The 17,454-nt window shown below is 37.8% G+C and overlaps 1 protein-coding gene across 3 annotated transcripts; it reads right to left on the bottom strand.

Moving 5' to 3' along the window:
* Positions 1-1,494: 1,494 nt before the first annotated feature.
* Positions 1,495-17,183, bottom strand: LOC106883584 (uncharacterized). Of its 3 annotated transcripts, none has more exons than XM_089352886.1 (5): positions 16,349-17,183; positions 14,769-14,841; positions 8,410-8,457; positions 5,842-5,952; positions 1,495-1,879 (listed from the first exon to the last, which is right to left on the bottom strand). In XM_089352886.1, exons 1-5 carry the CDS (start codon positions 16,402-16,404, stop codon positions 1,766-1,768), a joined length of 402 nt encoding a protein of 133 aa, XP_089209012.1. In that variant the 5' UTR covers positions 16,405-17,183; the 3' UTR covers positions 1,495-1,765. The 3 variants fall into 3 exon arrangements, with proteins under 3 accessions (XP_089209012.1, XP_089209011.1, XP_014790138.1); XM_089352885.1 differs by having other exon boundaries at positions 14,624-14,841; positions 16,349-16,649; XM_014934652.3 differs by lacking the exon at positions 14,769-14,841.
* Between the last annotated feature and the right edge of the window lie 271 nt (positions 17,184-17,454).

The raw sequence follows: 17,454 nt of genomic DNA, 5'->3' as shown, positions 1-17,454 counted from the left end.
TAATTTTACAGGTTTTGTATTTTCTATTTTTTAAATAGTATATTCTTTGACCCTGCATCAACTCTGATGCAGCAGACCTATGACATGTAAGTAGTCATAAAAGAGATATCTTGTTCTAGATATATATACCTTGCCTTTATAGCAGTGAATTGTATGGGGTGCAGTCTAATTTTTTTAAGGAGTCTCTACATTGTTACTCAACCTGCTGAATATAATAATATACCAGAAAAGAAGATAGATCTGTTCACATTTTGATTGTCACTGGGAAAGCTGTAGGAAAAAGTATATTGCAAATTTGTCTTATCTCAAATTTTTCTTGTGAGTTTTGAAAATTTGGTAATATTCATGGCATGGCATTGATGGCTTCATTTGTTTACCTAAATTTTTTCCTCCTCAATTTCGTTTTCTTTGTGGATATTTGAAATGCTAAGAAAAGCTTCGAATTCCTTTCCAGAATTTGTCTTTGTGGTGTAGATATGCATATTATTAGCTTTTGCAACTAAAATTGCATGCCAAAAGTTACTAGTAGCAATTACAAATTTTAATTAGTCAATATTAGAAATTGCCATATAAGTCAGTAAAACTTCACTCAGGAAGGATTGAGCTAAGTATTACCTCAAAGTCAGATGTCAGCATATAGAGCAAGCTATTTTATATCATGAATTAGCATTCTGTTGATATTGCCTCACTTTCTCCAGTTTACAACTTTTTATAAATTTCTTGACATTCTCCTGGTCTTCCTGAATTGTCTCCCTTCTATCAAAGTTTGGAAAATACTGTTTCATAATAAAAATAAAACGAGTATTTGCATTGAAGACTAGAATTCGGATAGACATTAAAGAGTTTTAGCTGTATATAGAATGTGTCACAGTTGTAGATTTAAAAATGTTTTACCAAGTGGGTGTGTATACAATACAATAGTTAACATTTGAAAATGTTTGTTAGATATTCACTTTCCTATTTTGTTTCAGTTTATTCTGTGCATGTATTTCTAGCTTTCTTTATTTTTCTTTTACTTTTATGCTTGCTTTCTGTTCCCTCTTTTAACCTTTTCTAACCAGTTTTGCACCTGAGCTCTCAATACAATAAGTTAATTATTGTTATATTTTGTAAACAAACTTTGGAAGCATCAAATGGGTTTCATATTTTATAGACAGAGATTGTTGTCACTAGAGTGTGGGTTCAAGCCATATGGCTGTCTGCTGACAACTTTTTCCATCTTATAAGGGTAAAATACCCAATCTTACTGCTGTTTTCATGGCTGTACTGTGTTCGAAATGCTATTCTCTTGTCTGTAAAATTATTATAGTTTAATGAATAGAAAAATTTTATTTCTAAATCTCTCAATGAGAGATATTCGGTAACAGTACTCTAAAGTAAAGATTATTTGCCAACACAATGTGGCAGTCCCAGTTCGGATGAATGTTACCGTCATTAGCTCTCTAGTGTTCACATTAACCGTGTGTATAAAAAAAATACAAAATAAAAACAAAAGATAATTAACATTTTTATTAATTTATGAATAACCGTTATTGGAATAAATCTAGGAATGAGATGACTTAAGTGAAAGTATTTCACCAACAAAATAAGATAGAGCTGATTTGTTCAACGAGTGTACCTACTACGTCTGGGGTAGTCTGAAAGTTTATATTTTTACAAAGGCTTCTTTGTTGCTGACAATTCTCTCTATCCTCTTTTGTTAAACAAAGAACATATTGACAGATGAGGTTATACAGTTAAGATGAAAAATAGTGTGTTAAATATATCAATGGAAGAGCAAAACATCAGTGAAGATAGCTTCAAGGAAGACACATCCACCAACAAAATAGAGGAACCAGGTTTTCTCTCTTGAAAGATCACCTTTGCGGATGAAATTCACCTACAAAATAGATTACAGGAGAATAATCATAATTTGTTATATTGAATATGTTTGCAGGTTAAATTTTTAATTAATCATTATTTTGAAAGCCCTTATTTATCTTTTTCTTCTCTCTTTTGTTCAATCCTCTTTTAAAAGTATTTTTCAGTATATCAATTAGTAAGAATAAAACTGAACAATTTTGCAATTATAGGTAAAATTCCATATTAATCGATTACATTCAATCTTTATGACCAAGCAGTATGAATAAATGCAATTATAAGCAAGAATATTATTCTTGGTAAATAGCTACGGAATAAACCATCAGATTTTCAACTCTAGGAATTCCCTTCAGAATTTGAATGTTCTTTCCTTGAAGGTATAATTTGTTGTGAAGTAATGCAAAACCTGCTTTACAATGAATTGAACATTAGTCATATCTGTATCTCTTTGAAGAAAACTGACTGATCTTGATGGTTTGTAGCCAATCATTAGTGACGTGCTTTAGTCACATGAACATAGGTATAACCAAACCATTAAGAAGTTTGCTTTGTAAATATAATGTCCCAAGTTAGTATTTCATTGTGTGGCATCTTGAGCAAGTGCATTTACTATAGCTTCAGGTCAACACAAGGTTTGTACACTATTCAGTCCCTGTGTACCCAAATTCACTCACAGTTAAGTGGACTGTGCTTGTCACACATGTATCCTGCTGATTATATTTCTCAACACTGTCCCTTAATTCCTTCCATTTCCCCTCTTCTCAGCAATACTCCTCCTCCCACTGCTCTTCTTACATCCCTTCATCCCTCCATTTAGGATCACCATCCACTCTGTCTTCTATTCTGTTCTCCTTCAGTTATAGGGATCACTATAGGATCTCAGCCATGCAAGTTATGAGGTGATCATCAGTAGTGCTGGTGCTATGAAACAAAAAAGCACCCAGCACACCCTGTAAAGTGGCTGCCATTAGGAAGGGTGTCCAGCCATGCCAAAGTAAACACTGGAGCATGACACAGTCCTCAGACTTGATAGATCTTGTCAAACCATCCAGCTCATGCTGATATGGAAGGTAGACGGTAATCGATGATGTTTATCTCTATGTAGTCAACACTGCTGAGGTCGACCTTACCTTTCATCCTTTTGGGGTCGATAAATTAAGTACCAGCTGCACACCGGAGTCGATCTAATGGACTGCCCTCCCCACCTCCCCCAAAATTTCGAACCTTGTGCCTAGAGCTTTCCATGCTAGCATGGGTTGGACGATTTGACTGAGGACTGGTGAAACCAGATGGCTACACCAGGCCCCAATCTGATCTGACAAAGTTTCTACAGCTAGATGCCCTTCCTAACGCCAACCACTCAGAGAGTGTAGTAGGTGCTTTTACGTGCCACCGGCATGAAGGCTAGTCAGGCGGTACTGGCAACGGCCACGCTCAAAATGGTGTATTTTATGTGCCACCCGCACAAGTCGGTCCAGGGGCACTGGCAACGATCTGTGATCAATGCCCTCTATTTTAGTTTGACAGGGCCCAAATCTCTAAGAAAAGTGCTAGTATGAAGAGTAAATAAAACACAATCATTCAATCTGGGATTGAACTTGTAACACAGATTTGACCCATTGAGAGTTTAACACCACTCAGTAGTATTCAAACTTCACAGAGTCAATAAGGGAGCTTCTGTGGTCCTGACTTGCTAGGAACAGCATGTAAATACACCCTTAATGGCTTAAAAAAAAGGAAGTAGGCATTATACAATATAGTCATCATTTAACATCCACTTTTCTATGCTTGCATGGGTCCAATGGAATTTGTTGAGGCAGATTTTTCTATGGCCAAATTCCCTTCCTGTCGCCAACCCTCACCTGTTTCCAAATCACCATCTATAACATCCTTTTTCCATGCTGGCATGGGTTGGATGGTTTTAATAAGGGCTAGCTGCACCAGGCTCCAATCTGATCTGGCAAGTTTTCTACAGCTGGATATCCATCACTCCTAAAGTGTAGTGGGTGCCTTTTACATGCCACTAGTCAGGTGGCACGGGCATCAACCACAACTACAATTTCCATTTTGGTTTTAATTTTACTTGACCCAATAGGTCTTCTCAAGTGCAGCATATCGCCTGATGATTCAAGGGTACTTTTAAATGGGCTGGTTATGCAACACGGCTGTGATCTCACTTAACTTGCCAGGTTATTCGCTACGATTTGATTTCACTTGACTCAACAGGTTTTCTCAAGTACAGCATATAGCCTGACGATTCAAGGGTACTTTAAAATGGGCAGGTTATGTGACACTGGTATCGCCACAATTGTGATCTCACTTTACTTGCCGGGTCTTCTCAATCACAGCGTATCTTCAAAGGTCTCGGTCTCTTGTCATTGCCTTTGTGAGGCCCAACGTCTGAAGGTCGTGCTTCACCACCTCATCCCATGTCTTCCTGAGTTTCTTCCACTGTTAGGATGTGACAGCTCTCCTCATCCATATGCAGCAAATGACCATACCAGTGCAGTCTCTCTTACACACCACATCTGATGCTTCTTATGTCCAACGTTTCTCTCAGGGCGCTTACTCTCTGTTGTGTATGTGCACTAACATTACACATCCAGCACATCATACTAGCTTCATTTCTTTCAAGCCTACATATGTCCTCAACAGTCATGACCCATGTTTCACTGCTGTGTACTATAGTTGTTCACACACATGCATCATAAAGTCTACTTTTCACTCTGAGTGAGAGGCTTTTTATTACCAGCAGAGGTAGGAGCTTTCTGAACTTTGCTCAAGCTTTTCTTATTCAAGTGGCAACACTCTCAGAGCATCCACCCCCTCTACAGACTTGCAATCAAATAAAAACGGTCAGAATTGACAAATCAGAAAGGAATTGTTCTACCATGACAATGCTACAACACACACATCTTTGCTAACTCATGAAAAATTATTGGAGCTTGGCTGGGAAGTGATGTCACATCCACCATATAGCCCTGACCTTGCACCATCAGATTACCATTTATTTCAAAGTTGGCAAAATTCTTTGAATGGTAAAATGTTCAATAATGATGACCTGAAATCACACTTGCTTCAGTTTTTGGCTGAGAAGGAACAGAAGTTCTATGAGCACAGAATCATGAAATTGCCAGAAAGATGGCAAAAGGTCATCGAACAAAATGGAAAATATATAATTGATTAAAGTTCACTCTTTGTATGAAGAAAAGTGACTTTTATTTCACATTCAAAAACCAAAATTACTTTCTTGCCAACCCAATATATATATATATATATATATATATATATATATATATATGATGGGCTTCTCTCAAAACCCACTCAGAAGGCTCAGGTTGGCCCAGGATTATAACAGAAAACTCTAGCCCCAGGTACCACACAGTGGAACTGAACTCAAGACCACATGGTAGAGAAGCAAGCGTCTTAGCTACACACGCTTGCCTGTACCTAAAAGTAGTTCCTAATATAAAAAGAAGAGGATACGAGTCCTGGCTGGAACACTCTTTATCAATGCAGAGCTGGGTCTAGGCAACAACAACAACTCAGACTTTAAATAATAATTTTATATCATTGTTGTTGTTGTTGGCACTCCGTCGCTTACGGCGTCGAGGGTTCTGGTTGATCCAATCAACGGAACAGCCTGCTCGTGAAGTTAACGTGCAAGTGGCTGAGCACTCCACAGACACGTGTACCCTTAACGTAGTTCTCGGGGATATTCAGTGTGACACAGTGTGACAAGGCTGACCCTTTGAAATACAGGCACAACAGAAACAGGAAGTAAGAGTGAGAGAAAGTTGCGGTGAAAGATTACAGCAGGGTTCGCCACCATCCCCTGCCGGAGCCTCGTGGAGCTATTTTAGGTGTTTTCGCTCAATAAACACTCACAACGCCCGGTCTGGGAATCGAAACCGCGAGTCCGCTGCCCTAACCACTGGGCCATTGCGCCTCCACAATTTTATATCATAAGAAAAGACTTACCATCAGAAGCTCTACAACAACAAATCCAATTAGTGATAGTCCAAGCATAAAATATAGAGCACCATTTGCCTGCTGATGGACACCTTGGTAAATGCTCAGTGATATTGTGATCTGGAAAGTAGAGACAAACATCTTGAAACATAGTTGAAATGTTACATTCCTTAGATACAGATTTTTGTAAATGGCAATCTCTACAGTTCAAGGAATTGCGTTTTGACTGCAAAACATATACACCAACCAAGCAAATTAGAAAGTTCTTATGTGGTCACTTGATCAGCTAGAAATGGCAGCCAAATTGCCGTCTCACAACACCCAGCCATCTTAATAGGGGTATTAGATGTTTTGGCACAGTTGTTTTGATGTCACTCATTCAACACTTACTTATTTGACATCAGACATTTTAATGCTTTTCTTGTTCTTTTCCGCTTTCAATTACTTTCAGTTTATTTGTGTGAGCATCTAGTTATGTTTATATGTATGTGTAATCTCTCTCTCCATACACATCATCACCATTGTTTAACGTCTGCTTTCCATGCTAGCATGGGTTGGACGATTTGACCGAGGACTGGTGAACCAGGTGGCTATACCAGGCTCCAATCTGATTTGGCAGAGTTTCTACAGCTGGATGCCCTTCCTAACGCCAACCACTCCGAGAGTGTAGTGGGGGCTTTTACGTGCCACCGGCACGAAGGCCAGTCAGGCGGTACTGGCAACGGCCACACTCGAAATGGTGTATTTTATGTGCCACCTGCACAGGAGCCAGTCCAGTGGGACTGGCAACGAACTCGCTTGAATGTCTTTTTATGTGCCACTGGCACAAATGCCAGGGAGGCGACGTTGGTAACAGTCATGCTCAAATGGTGCTATTTACATGCCACCGGCATGAAAGCCAGACAGCTGGTGCTCTGGCAACGATCACGTTCGGACGGTGCTCTTAGTGATTTACTCGCTTGCCCCAACAGGTCTTCACAAGCCGAGTTTAGTGTTCAATGAAGACGTTGGCATGGGTGCCAGTCTACAAATTTAGTTCGATTTCGATTCCGATTTCACTTGCCTCAACAGGTCTTCGCAAGTGGAAATAATAATAATAATGGTTTCAAATTTTGGCACAAGGCCAGCAGTTTTGGGAGAGAAAGTTGATTACATCAACCCCAGTGATCAACTGGTACTTATTTCATCGACCTCGAGTTGGCTTTGGTGGAATTTGAACTCACAACATAAATGCAGATAGCATGCTAATGATTCTCACAGTTTGCCACCTTAATAATAATAATAAATAATAATGATAATAACAAAAGCAGTCAGAGAGCGCAAACATCCGCCAAGGCAACACCAACATTCTCTCGATGATTCGCCAGAGATGATTTTTAAAATGAGAATATCTGAAATAAACTCGACTGCTCTCACAAATGAGAATACTAAAAATGAACCTGACTGCTCTCATAAGTTAAGTAAAAAACTTGGAAAAATAATCCAGAATCCTTGTCCTGTACTAGATCAATCCCCAAATCTAATCAGTTCATGCCAGTCACAAGGTCAAACATCCCTGAAAGTTTCTTCCAAATCCATCCAGCAGTTCTTGAGATATCTTGTTCATGGACAAACAAACAAACAAACACGACTGAAAACAATACCTCTGCCTTCGCTTAGGCAGAGGTAATAATTCTTTCTACTAAAGGCACAAGGCCTGAAATTTTGGAGGTGGGGACATTGACAAGAAGAAATACTTAGTAAAGAAAGAAACCACACCAATAAAAATGTTTATTTCATTGAATAAGACTATCAGCAAATGAGTAATGATGAGTGTGCATGTGTGCGTGTGCACTGAAAAGCACAACTGTCAAATATCACGTTGAAGTTTGCATAAACTTTTCAATCCTATTATAGAAGTTACATCAACTTACTGATATGATTATTTTGAGCAATTAAGTTGTTATCAGATATGTAAACAAAACTGAACATTCCTATGAAGATGACATTTAAGTTTCTCTTCACGCATAGATAAATTTTCTTCAAATCAATTAGGAAGCTGCTGTATAGTCTCACCGCTGATAGAAATAAATAGTAAACTTCTCACAAATCACATTCTACCACCTTAAATAAAGAAGGACATGCAGGATAATGTTGTGGGTATGGTAAGTCAGAGGAAAGAAAAATAAGGATGTGGATGACAAGAATGCCTCTAAATATTCTTTCTACTTTAGGTACAAGGCTTTTGTTCTATAGAATTGAAATATATATATACATACATACATGCATGCATACGACAGGCTTCTTATGTATGTATGCATGCATACAACAGGCTTCTTTCAGTTTCCGTTGACCAAATCCACTCACAAAGCTTTGGTCAGCTTGAAGCTATGGTAGAAGACACTTGCCCAAGGTGCCATGCAGTAGGACTGAACCCGGGATTGTGTGGTTGGTAAGCAAGCTACTTACCACACGGCCACTCCTGCACCTATGCATATATATAATTTAACTGTTTCCTACTTATTCCTAATTATTAATACACACACACACACACACACACACACATGCAAGGATGATCAGGGAAAAGGAAATACTTACAAATACCATAAGGATGAGAGTTCCAACAAATATTACTTGTGCCGTTTTCTGAAAGAAATAAAAACAAATAGAGAATCAAATTTGGTTAAAAACCATTGTGCTACATATGGAGGAGTTGTGTATAAATGATTAATTTCAGTGTACTACGAGCTGACCTTCAGAAGATGCGAAAATTTCCATTGTCCTCCCTGTCATCAACCCTCATTTGTTTCCAAGTAAAGGAATATTTACCTATGACCAGGCATGCTTCCATTGGAGAGTTGTAATCAAAGAACACCACTTACATGATGGTAACGTTGGTTTGATAACTGTCAAGCAAACCAAAGGCAAGAAGACACTAACACAGTCACATGCAATTGCATATATGATGGACTTCTGTCAGTTTCTGTCTACCAAATCCTTTCACAAAGCTTTTAATGTCCCTGGCACTAGTGTAGCTAGAGCGTATGCTGCCTGGGACAGCCCTTCTGTTTTCTGCCCCTGGATCCCACAAAAAACACATATTGCCTACAGAAGACCGAAAAGTGGTGCTCCTTTAAAGCACCACCCCTACAGTCCCCCATTAGCTATGCTAGTGGATTCTGGGCTATAGTGTGGAAGACACCTGACCAAGGTGCCACACAGTGGGACTGAATGCAAGACCATGTGGTTGGGAAGCAAGCTTCTTTACCAGTGACTATGAACCATTAACACTAGTTTCGAATTTTGGTATAAGACCAGTAATTTCAAGGGAAGGGGTAAGTCAATAACGTTGACCCCAGGGTTCAACTGGTACTTATTTTATTGCCCCTGGAAGGATGAAAGACAAAGTCAACCATGGCAGAATCTGAACTCAGATTGTAAGGATGGATGAAATGTCACTAAGCATTTATCCTAATAATTCTTATTTCTTTATTGCCCACAAGGGGCTAAACATAGAGGGGACAAACAAGGACAGACAAAGGGATTAAGTCGATTATATCGACCTCAGTGCGTAACTGGTACTTAATTTATCGACCCCGAAAGGATGAAAGGCAAAGCTGACCTCGGCGGAATTTGACCTCAGAATGTAACGGCAAACGAAATACCGCTAAGCATTTCGCCCGGTGCGCTAACGTTTCTGCCAGCATGTTGCTAACGATTCCGCCAGCTTGTTGCTAACGATTCCACCAGCTTGTTGCTAACGATTCTGCCAGTTTGTTGCCTTTCAATAGACTTTATGTTGGCTTCAAATTTTGGCGCAAGGCCAATGATTTCAAGGGGAAGGGTAAGTCAATTACAATGGTCCCAGCAGTTAAACTGGAGCTTGTTTTTATCAACCCTGAAAGGATGTAAAGCAAAGTCAACCCTGGTGACATTTGAACTCAGAAAATAGAATCGGAAGAAATGCCACTAAACATTTTTTCCGGAGCAGTAATGATTCAACCAGCTCGTCACCTTAATGTACTGGTTTCAAATTTTGGCACAAGGCCAGCATGCATGGGGGTGGGGTTAAGTTAATTACAGCGCTCAACTGGTACTTACTTTATTGATCCTTGAAAGGATGAAGGTAAAGTAAAATTACAAGAAATGCTGCTAAACATTTTTCCCAGAGCGGTAATGAGTCAGCCAGTTCATCACCTAAATGTACTATTTATATTAAAGGCAATCAAAGTTTTTCTGCAGCAGCACTGTACAGTTAAATTTTTTATGAAACAGGACAGGAAACCAAATCACTTGAGTAGAAACTTGACAGCACACTTTTCTATTCATTTCCCCTCTTGATAACAATGTCTATTAGCATTGCACTTCAAGTGGCTGTAAGAGCCTCATCAAAGAGCCATGTAGATAAGATGATTATCTTGAACATCCCTGCCAAATCATTGATCTCAATAACAATTAGTCTCGTCTTGGTACCAATCTTTATTCTTACTTTGACATCATTTAATCCTTTAGCATTCAGATTACTTTGTCAAATGCAATACAGTAGAATCTCGCAGTACAAGTGCCCTATTGTATACTCTTTTACTTGTTTCAGTCTTTTGACTGTGGCCATGCTGGAGCACCACCTTTAGTCAAGCAACTTGACCCCAGGACTTATTCTTTGGAAGCCTAGTACTTATTCTATTGGTCTCTATTGCCGAACTGCTAAGTTACGGGAGCATAAACACACCAGCATCGGTTGTCAAGCGATGTTGGAGGGACAAACACAGAAATGCAAACACATACATATATATATATATATATATATATATATATATATATATATACACACATATATACGACGGGCTTCTTTCAGTTTCCGTCTACCAAATCCACTCACAAGGCTTTGGTCAGCCTGAGGCTATAGTAGAAGACACTTGCCCAAGATGCCACGCAGTGGGACTGAATCCGGAACCATGTGGTTGGTAAGCAAGCTACTTACCACACAGCCACTCCTACGCCTATATGAGTAATTTGTATGAGTAATTTGCTGCATGAGCCGAGACTCATGCGAATTTTTGTCTTGAAGTATGAGCGGAAATCCACAGTACGAGCACACAAACCGTACCATCTTTAAGGTAATTCAGTTAATAAAACCAGTTTACATATTTCTTTTGCATTCTCTTTTTTATAACTGTCATTTTACTTGTAACTACACCTTTTCTGTTTTAAAACCCATAAAAATTATTTTTGAGCAGTTTTTGTGGGGCTGGAACGGATTAATTATATTTTAGTTAATTTCAATGGGGAAAACTGATTTGTAAAACGAGTAAATTGTAAGACAAGCTTGGTCATGGAATGAATTAAGCTCATACTGTGAGGTATCACAACTCATTTATTATCATTGTTTTGATTTCAATGTGCATTATCATGTAGCTTTGAAATTTCAATCATGTGATTGTTTATTTTTAGAATGTCATTGTAGGGTTGGTGTGGGAGGCCAAATCTGGCCTCAAACAGGTAGAATATTTGGGCCAGACATGGCTGGTTTAAATGCTAAAGGGTTGAGGGTACTGCATAGATGGTGAAAGCTTCTAACAGCCAGTTCCCTAATCATTAGGATTTCCAATCTTCGAATTACAAAGTGTGGAGGCGCAATGGCCCAGTGGTTAGGGCAGCGGACTCGCGGTCGTAGGATCGCGGTTTCGATTCCCAGACCGGGCGTTGTGAGTGTTTATTGAGCCAAAACACCTAAAATAGCTCCACGAGGCTCCGGGTGGGCATGGTGGCCAAACCCTGCTGTACTCTTCCACCACAACTTTCTCTCACTCTTACTTCCTGTTTCTGTTGTACCTGTAATTCAAAGGGTCAGCCTTGTCACACTGTGTCACGCTGAATATCCCAGAGAACTACGTTAAGGGTACACGTGTCTGTGGAGTGCTCAGCCACTTGCACGTTAATTTCACGAGCAGGCTGTTCCGTTGATCGGATCAACTGGAACCCTCGACGTCGTAAGCGACGGAGTGCCAACAACAACAAATTACAAAGTAGAGATCCTTAACCTCCTCCTGTATCATGAACAGACAATGACTTTTCTAGGTTTTAGAACCGAGTTAACATCAATTGAATACCTTAGTCATCTAGGCTAGGGAGATTTTGCTGGTCATTTCCAGTAATGTAATTCATAAAAGCTTGCAGCGGTGGCAGTCCATGGTATTTCCTAATCTTCAGTCTTTCATTAGTTTTCTGTATTTCTTAAACTCTATGTAACAGTAAATTTATTTGTCAATATATATATATATATATATAAATATTAGGGCAGTGAGTTGGGAGAATTGTTCGCACACTGGGCAAAATGCTCAGCGGCATTTCGTCTACCATTACATTCTGAGTTCAAAGGTCGACTTTGCATTTCACCGTTTTGAGGTTAGTAAAATAAGTACCAGTTGAGCAATTGAGTCGTTTTAATCGACTTGTCCTCTCAGCCGGAACTGCTGGCCTTGTGTCAAAATTTGAAACCAATATATGGGGTTGGCCAATAGTCACCTGACAGTAAATCAAAACCATTTAATTCCAAGGTTTATTTATATTTAACAACTGAATGAATTTAATAGAAGCATCTAAATATGAAACATCATGAAAATTGTTCAAACTGAAGTCCTTGAGCGACACATTTTCCCATTCGAGTCAAAACAAAATTACAGATAGTATTTATGGAATTTTGCTTTGCTGTCGGGTGACTTTTGGCCACTCCTGTATATAAACATCTACATGCTTGTACATGAGTGTTTGTCTTCTGAATAGATTTAGTTTTTGTATCTATATACATCCTTTTATATATATATATATATATATATATATATATATATATATATATATATGTGTGTGTGTGTGTATGTATATTTATATACATCAAGTCTTATCGTGTTTATCTGCATCACTCACTGTGTGTGTGTGCGTGTGTACGATATACAGTATACATATATATACGTATATACACACGTACGTATGTGTGTGTGTATACACACACACACAAAGTTACAGACACCTGCTGTAATCGCCTTTTCTTTCCTTTGTCATAATTTCAAATCCTTCCCAGCTGTCACGTAGTTAAGCACTAATAAACAAAATGAGAACCATTGATTAATTCACTCTTTGAATAAGGTTAGTTCAGCCTCCCAGTCAGATTATAGTAGTTAGCAAAACGTTTTTACGAGTTAATAAAAACCTTATACGATTTCTCATGATTATTTATTGTCAACTTTGCATTCATTACTTCGAATCTGAAACAAATTATTAAATAGTAATATCACTGTTAATTTAGAGGGCGGTTTTTATTTTGTATCTTAACTGCGGAATTGAAAACTATCTTGGTGCACATGATCACTCAAATAGCCTCCAGTATTGTTATCAACAAACGAAGTAACGATTACGTTGCTGTACAACCAGCTAGAGATAATGGCCAAGTCTACCCCAAATCACATAGCAACTGTGTTAAATGAAAAGAGTAGATATTCCGAAAATGTAAGGGCCATAGCTGAAATGCTTTGATCATACTTAAGCTCTATCAGGTTGGACCGAGGGCTAAACAACAGTACGATTCATAAGAGAAATCTGTTTACATGCACACACGTACACACATATGCAATACATCAGAAATTTGAACACTGTAAATTAGATTATTCCTTCATTCAGATTTGTATGCGGACGGTTTGTATAGCCCAAAGTCAATCCTGGTCAGGCAGAAAACCTATCCCGCATAGAGACTACATGGTCAAATAGATATCTTTTTATTAAAACGGTCGGGTGTGATTGGAAGGATATTTGGCGATTTCGAGCAGGTCGAATGACTACGATGAGTTCCTTCGATGGCTCACGTTGATCGTTAAAACTCAAGATAATTTTGGCGGTTGTTTTGTCCCAGGTCGGCCTCCTGACTGAGTACTCCATGGTCAAAGGCGTTCCAGGCACAACCAGTTCGTCTTTTTTCTTTTTATCTAATTTCTCATATGAAAACGGAGCCATGACCACCCAACCATTTCCCCCAGCTTTAATATCTCGTTTAAGACGGTATTGTATGATTCACTGGAGATTTAACTGTTGTTTTTAGTAGGTCGAACGAGCATATAAGGCTCTTGTAGTTTCATGACAGAACTTAAATTTTAGGTTTAAACTTAAAACTGTACAGAGATGGGAGTGGGGGGGACAAAATGAGTAATTCCTGATTTCTTGTTATTTTCTCTCTACCTGTTTGAAATCATTACATTGCAAAGTACTGCATTATCATTTTGTACTGTAGTATCATCTCTAGGAGTAAAAATTGGTCAGCATAGTTGTTTTGTTGAAGGTGAGAGAGTTTGGAACATAGTCAGATGACATACTTTTTTTTTTCAAGAATTTTCCCTCAACTCTGAACTCGATTATAATTGAGATTGCTAATAAAAGCTATTAACTCTTTATTTATTGGTTTACGGCGAAAATGAATTTCATGCCAATTATGAGCATACAAAACTATACCAATATACCAAATATGAAATCAATTGGAACAAAAATTAGAGAAATTGGAAAGTGGTAACCAACCAGAAAAGACCCAATATCTGAATAATTTTTGGTGTTTAACAATCAATATTCCTTTCTGTTGGATTCCAATTCAGGTCCCCCCCCCCCCAATGTCTAGCTTGATAATCTTTAATCTATCCCAAAAAATGGGGCAAAATGGGTAATAACTAATTTCTCCTCTTTGCCCACATAGGGAAGAGAACCACCCCAGAAGAAGCTATAGAGATTGTTGAGTTTTTTTTATTTAGTCGAGTTCTGTTAATTTCATACTTACCATTTTTCCATGACATCTCTTTCATTTGGCCTAGATATTTAAAATTTTTGTTGCATTTCTCATATTTATGATGGCTAAGGATGGATATGATGTATATGAGTTTGTTTTCAAATGTAATTCTGGAAAACTGAAGAGGCAAATTTACCTTATCTTGGCTTACATATTTTGCCCCAGCAAAATTTGTCTTCCATGTGCTGAATGGGAACGTTGTTAATTTTCTGAAACAGTGTTTTGAAATTATTTTAATGTTTTTAATGCATTTAAGGAAGGTCATTCGCGTAGCTGATATAGATTTTGTAAGTTAGTGAACTTTTGTAAAAAATATGTTTTTTTCTCATAGTCAAAGATGCAGTAAAAATTCCTCATTGTGCCCCCCCCCACCACCACCTCACCATCTTTTAATTTATGCAAATTACCGAAAAATGTGTTTGACAGTTATATTCCGGGGAGAAAAAAAAAAAAAAAGACAGCACTGTATCAGAAACATAGGTTTTCTATTTTAAAGCTAAACAAATTGCAAAGTGACCAGCTAGGTTTATTGATAAACATTACACACACAGTAAATGAACAGACAAGACAAGTTTTAATTGCAAGTAAAAAGGTAAAAAAAATCCTTTAGGGGCAATCGTCCGAAGTTCAACAAATGTGTATATGTTTTGTTATCAGTTCATTGTTTATATTCAGAGGAAGAAAATTATCGCAAGTGCCGAACGAACGTGAAACTCCCTGTTTACCTTTCGTTTGATGACGTTCAAAATACTAGATGCTAATGATTTGTATTGTAGTATTACATTTTCACATTAATTAAGAATATTGTCAATTAGGATAATGTCTGAGATTTGTTTATTTATTTGTGCAATGATCATGAACAAGTTATTGGATGGTTAAAAATATAATAGATTTCTTTTCGTTTTTGTATTTGTTTTGCAAGTTTCCATTGCTATATTTGTGGGGATGATTATATATAGGTTTTGTGCCTGTGGTTAAATGGTATAAAAAAAAAAAGAAAAGACCATCCCCAAATATAACAACATAGAACTTTTTTATTTCTGAGTAAAAAAAAAAAAAATTTAATGAAGAAAATTTTACTCAAATATCACTAATATAATCGCTATCCATACATTCGAAAACACATCTTTGGACGCAAAATTGCATTAAAAATATGCGTTATTAAGAAAGTTATGAAGAAACGAAGTTGTCGTCGGAGTTATATCGAACTTGTAGAACAACGAAAATGGACAAGTGCCAAATAACATTTGTTGTTTAAGATCAGTTTGTGTGCTGAGGAAGGTTACTTCATGTATTTTCTTTAATAGACTTTAAGAAAGTTTCCACAAAATAAACTGAAAGCACTGGTTTTCTTCGCAATGCCTTCATATATACATGATTATTTCAAACAAACATCCATTAAGGAGATCCAGTTGTGACAGGTCTTAAGTTTTACTGTCAAAATATTTTTTTACCAACCTAAATAAATGAAAACATTTTTTTTTATATGGAAACTAATAAATATACTTTTAAAAACTTAAACGATCAACTTCTGAAAAATATCTTCAGGAGAAATACTAACATTTTCCCTCGAATAGCCTATATTAATAATTAACTCGCGTGAGTTAGCCATTATTAGACTGAGTCGTAAAAACTTAAGGATTAGTCTAATTCTAATGAAGTGGAACATATGAAACTAGTTGATTTAGAAAGAACTTTTAATAATAAATTACTTACAGTTCGTCCCATGTCTGCATCACTATAGTAGCTGGGTCTCGAGTCTTCGGGCACATTGCCGGCCAACAACCTCGTATTATCGTCAGGCATTCTGTAGAAACTTGCGAATCTATTTCACCGAGGATTAATCCAAATTGTATATTATTAATAATTATAGTGGTATAAGTATTTGATAAGTAACTTATGATGGACGTTTCTGTTTAAATAAAGGTCCAATTGCAACAGGCGAGATGGGCGAAAACCAGACGAACATAAACAATAATATAAATGCCTGAATTAGCTCACAAGTTGCTCGCTCTATAATAATTCAGCTGACAAGGAAGACAGTAAATACCAGGGGCGGTGGTGTCGGGTAGCAGTAGTAGCAGCCTTTAATGATATCGTCTGCGTCAGTAATTAATAACAAACTTTTTAAATAATGACCGTGAAATGTTTCCACGTGGTGTATTGGCTTTGTGAAGTATTTTATTCTTTCAACAATAACGTTGCATGTCAGGTGATTCTCAGATGTGGGATGCAAAATAGCGGGTGCTTTGTAACAGAGGTAGGTAAGTATATAGTGCTGTAACGAACTCAAAGATACGGTACATCACCATTAATTCCACACACACACATAACTTGTTCATACAAACGAAAAGAAGTAGTTCTCATATATAATAAGTAAAGTTGAATATACGAGGTTTGTAGGAAAGTAATGCAAAAGTGGAGATAACTTTTTTTATTAACGCATCCAAACTGCACATGTTGGTGGAATAATTCGTTCTCTTTACATAGTAATTATTTTTCTTGTCCTTCTTCATTGCAGGTCCCAAGCAGAGGCAATGTGCCATCACTGACTTCATATTGAAAGAGGGATGCAAACTGTCCGACATCCACGGAAGCCCAAATGTTGTTTACGGCAAAGAGCAATGTGCACAGATGGATGAAGAAGTTTAAAGAAGGGGAAACCAGAATTGAAGACAACTCACGCAATGCGGGACCATTAAATACTACTACTGACCTACTAACATGAATAGCCGTTGGGTGGAAGAATTGATTCTTGCGGACAAACGAATCACAATATCGTAGGTAGTGAGGAAATAACGGGGCGATTCGCCCCGTGCGGC

This window comes from Octopus bimaculoides, chromosome 5 (assembly GCF_046866305.1).
Source record: "Octopus bimaculoides isolate indiv1 chromosome 5, ASM4686630v1, whole genome shotgun sequence".
Taxonomy (NCBI): Eukaryota; Metazoa; Mollusca; class Cephalopoda; order Octopoda; family Octopodidae; genus Octopus; species Octopus bimaculoides.
Note: the sequence above shows the minus strand (reverse complement) of the source record. Positions and strands in the feature narration are given on the sequence as shown.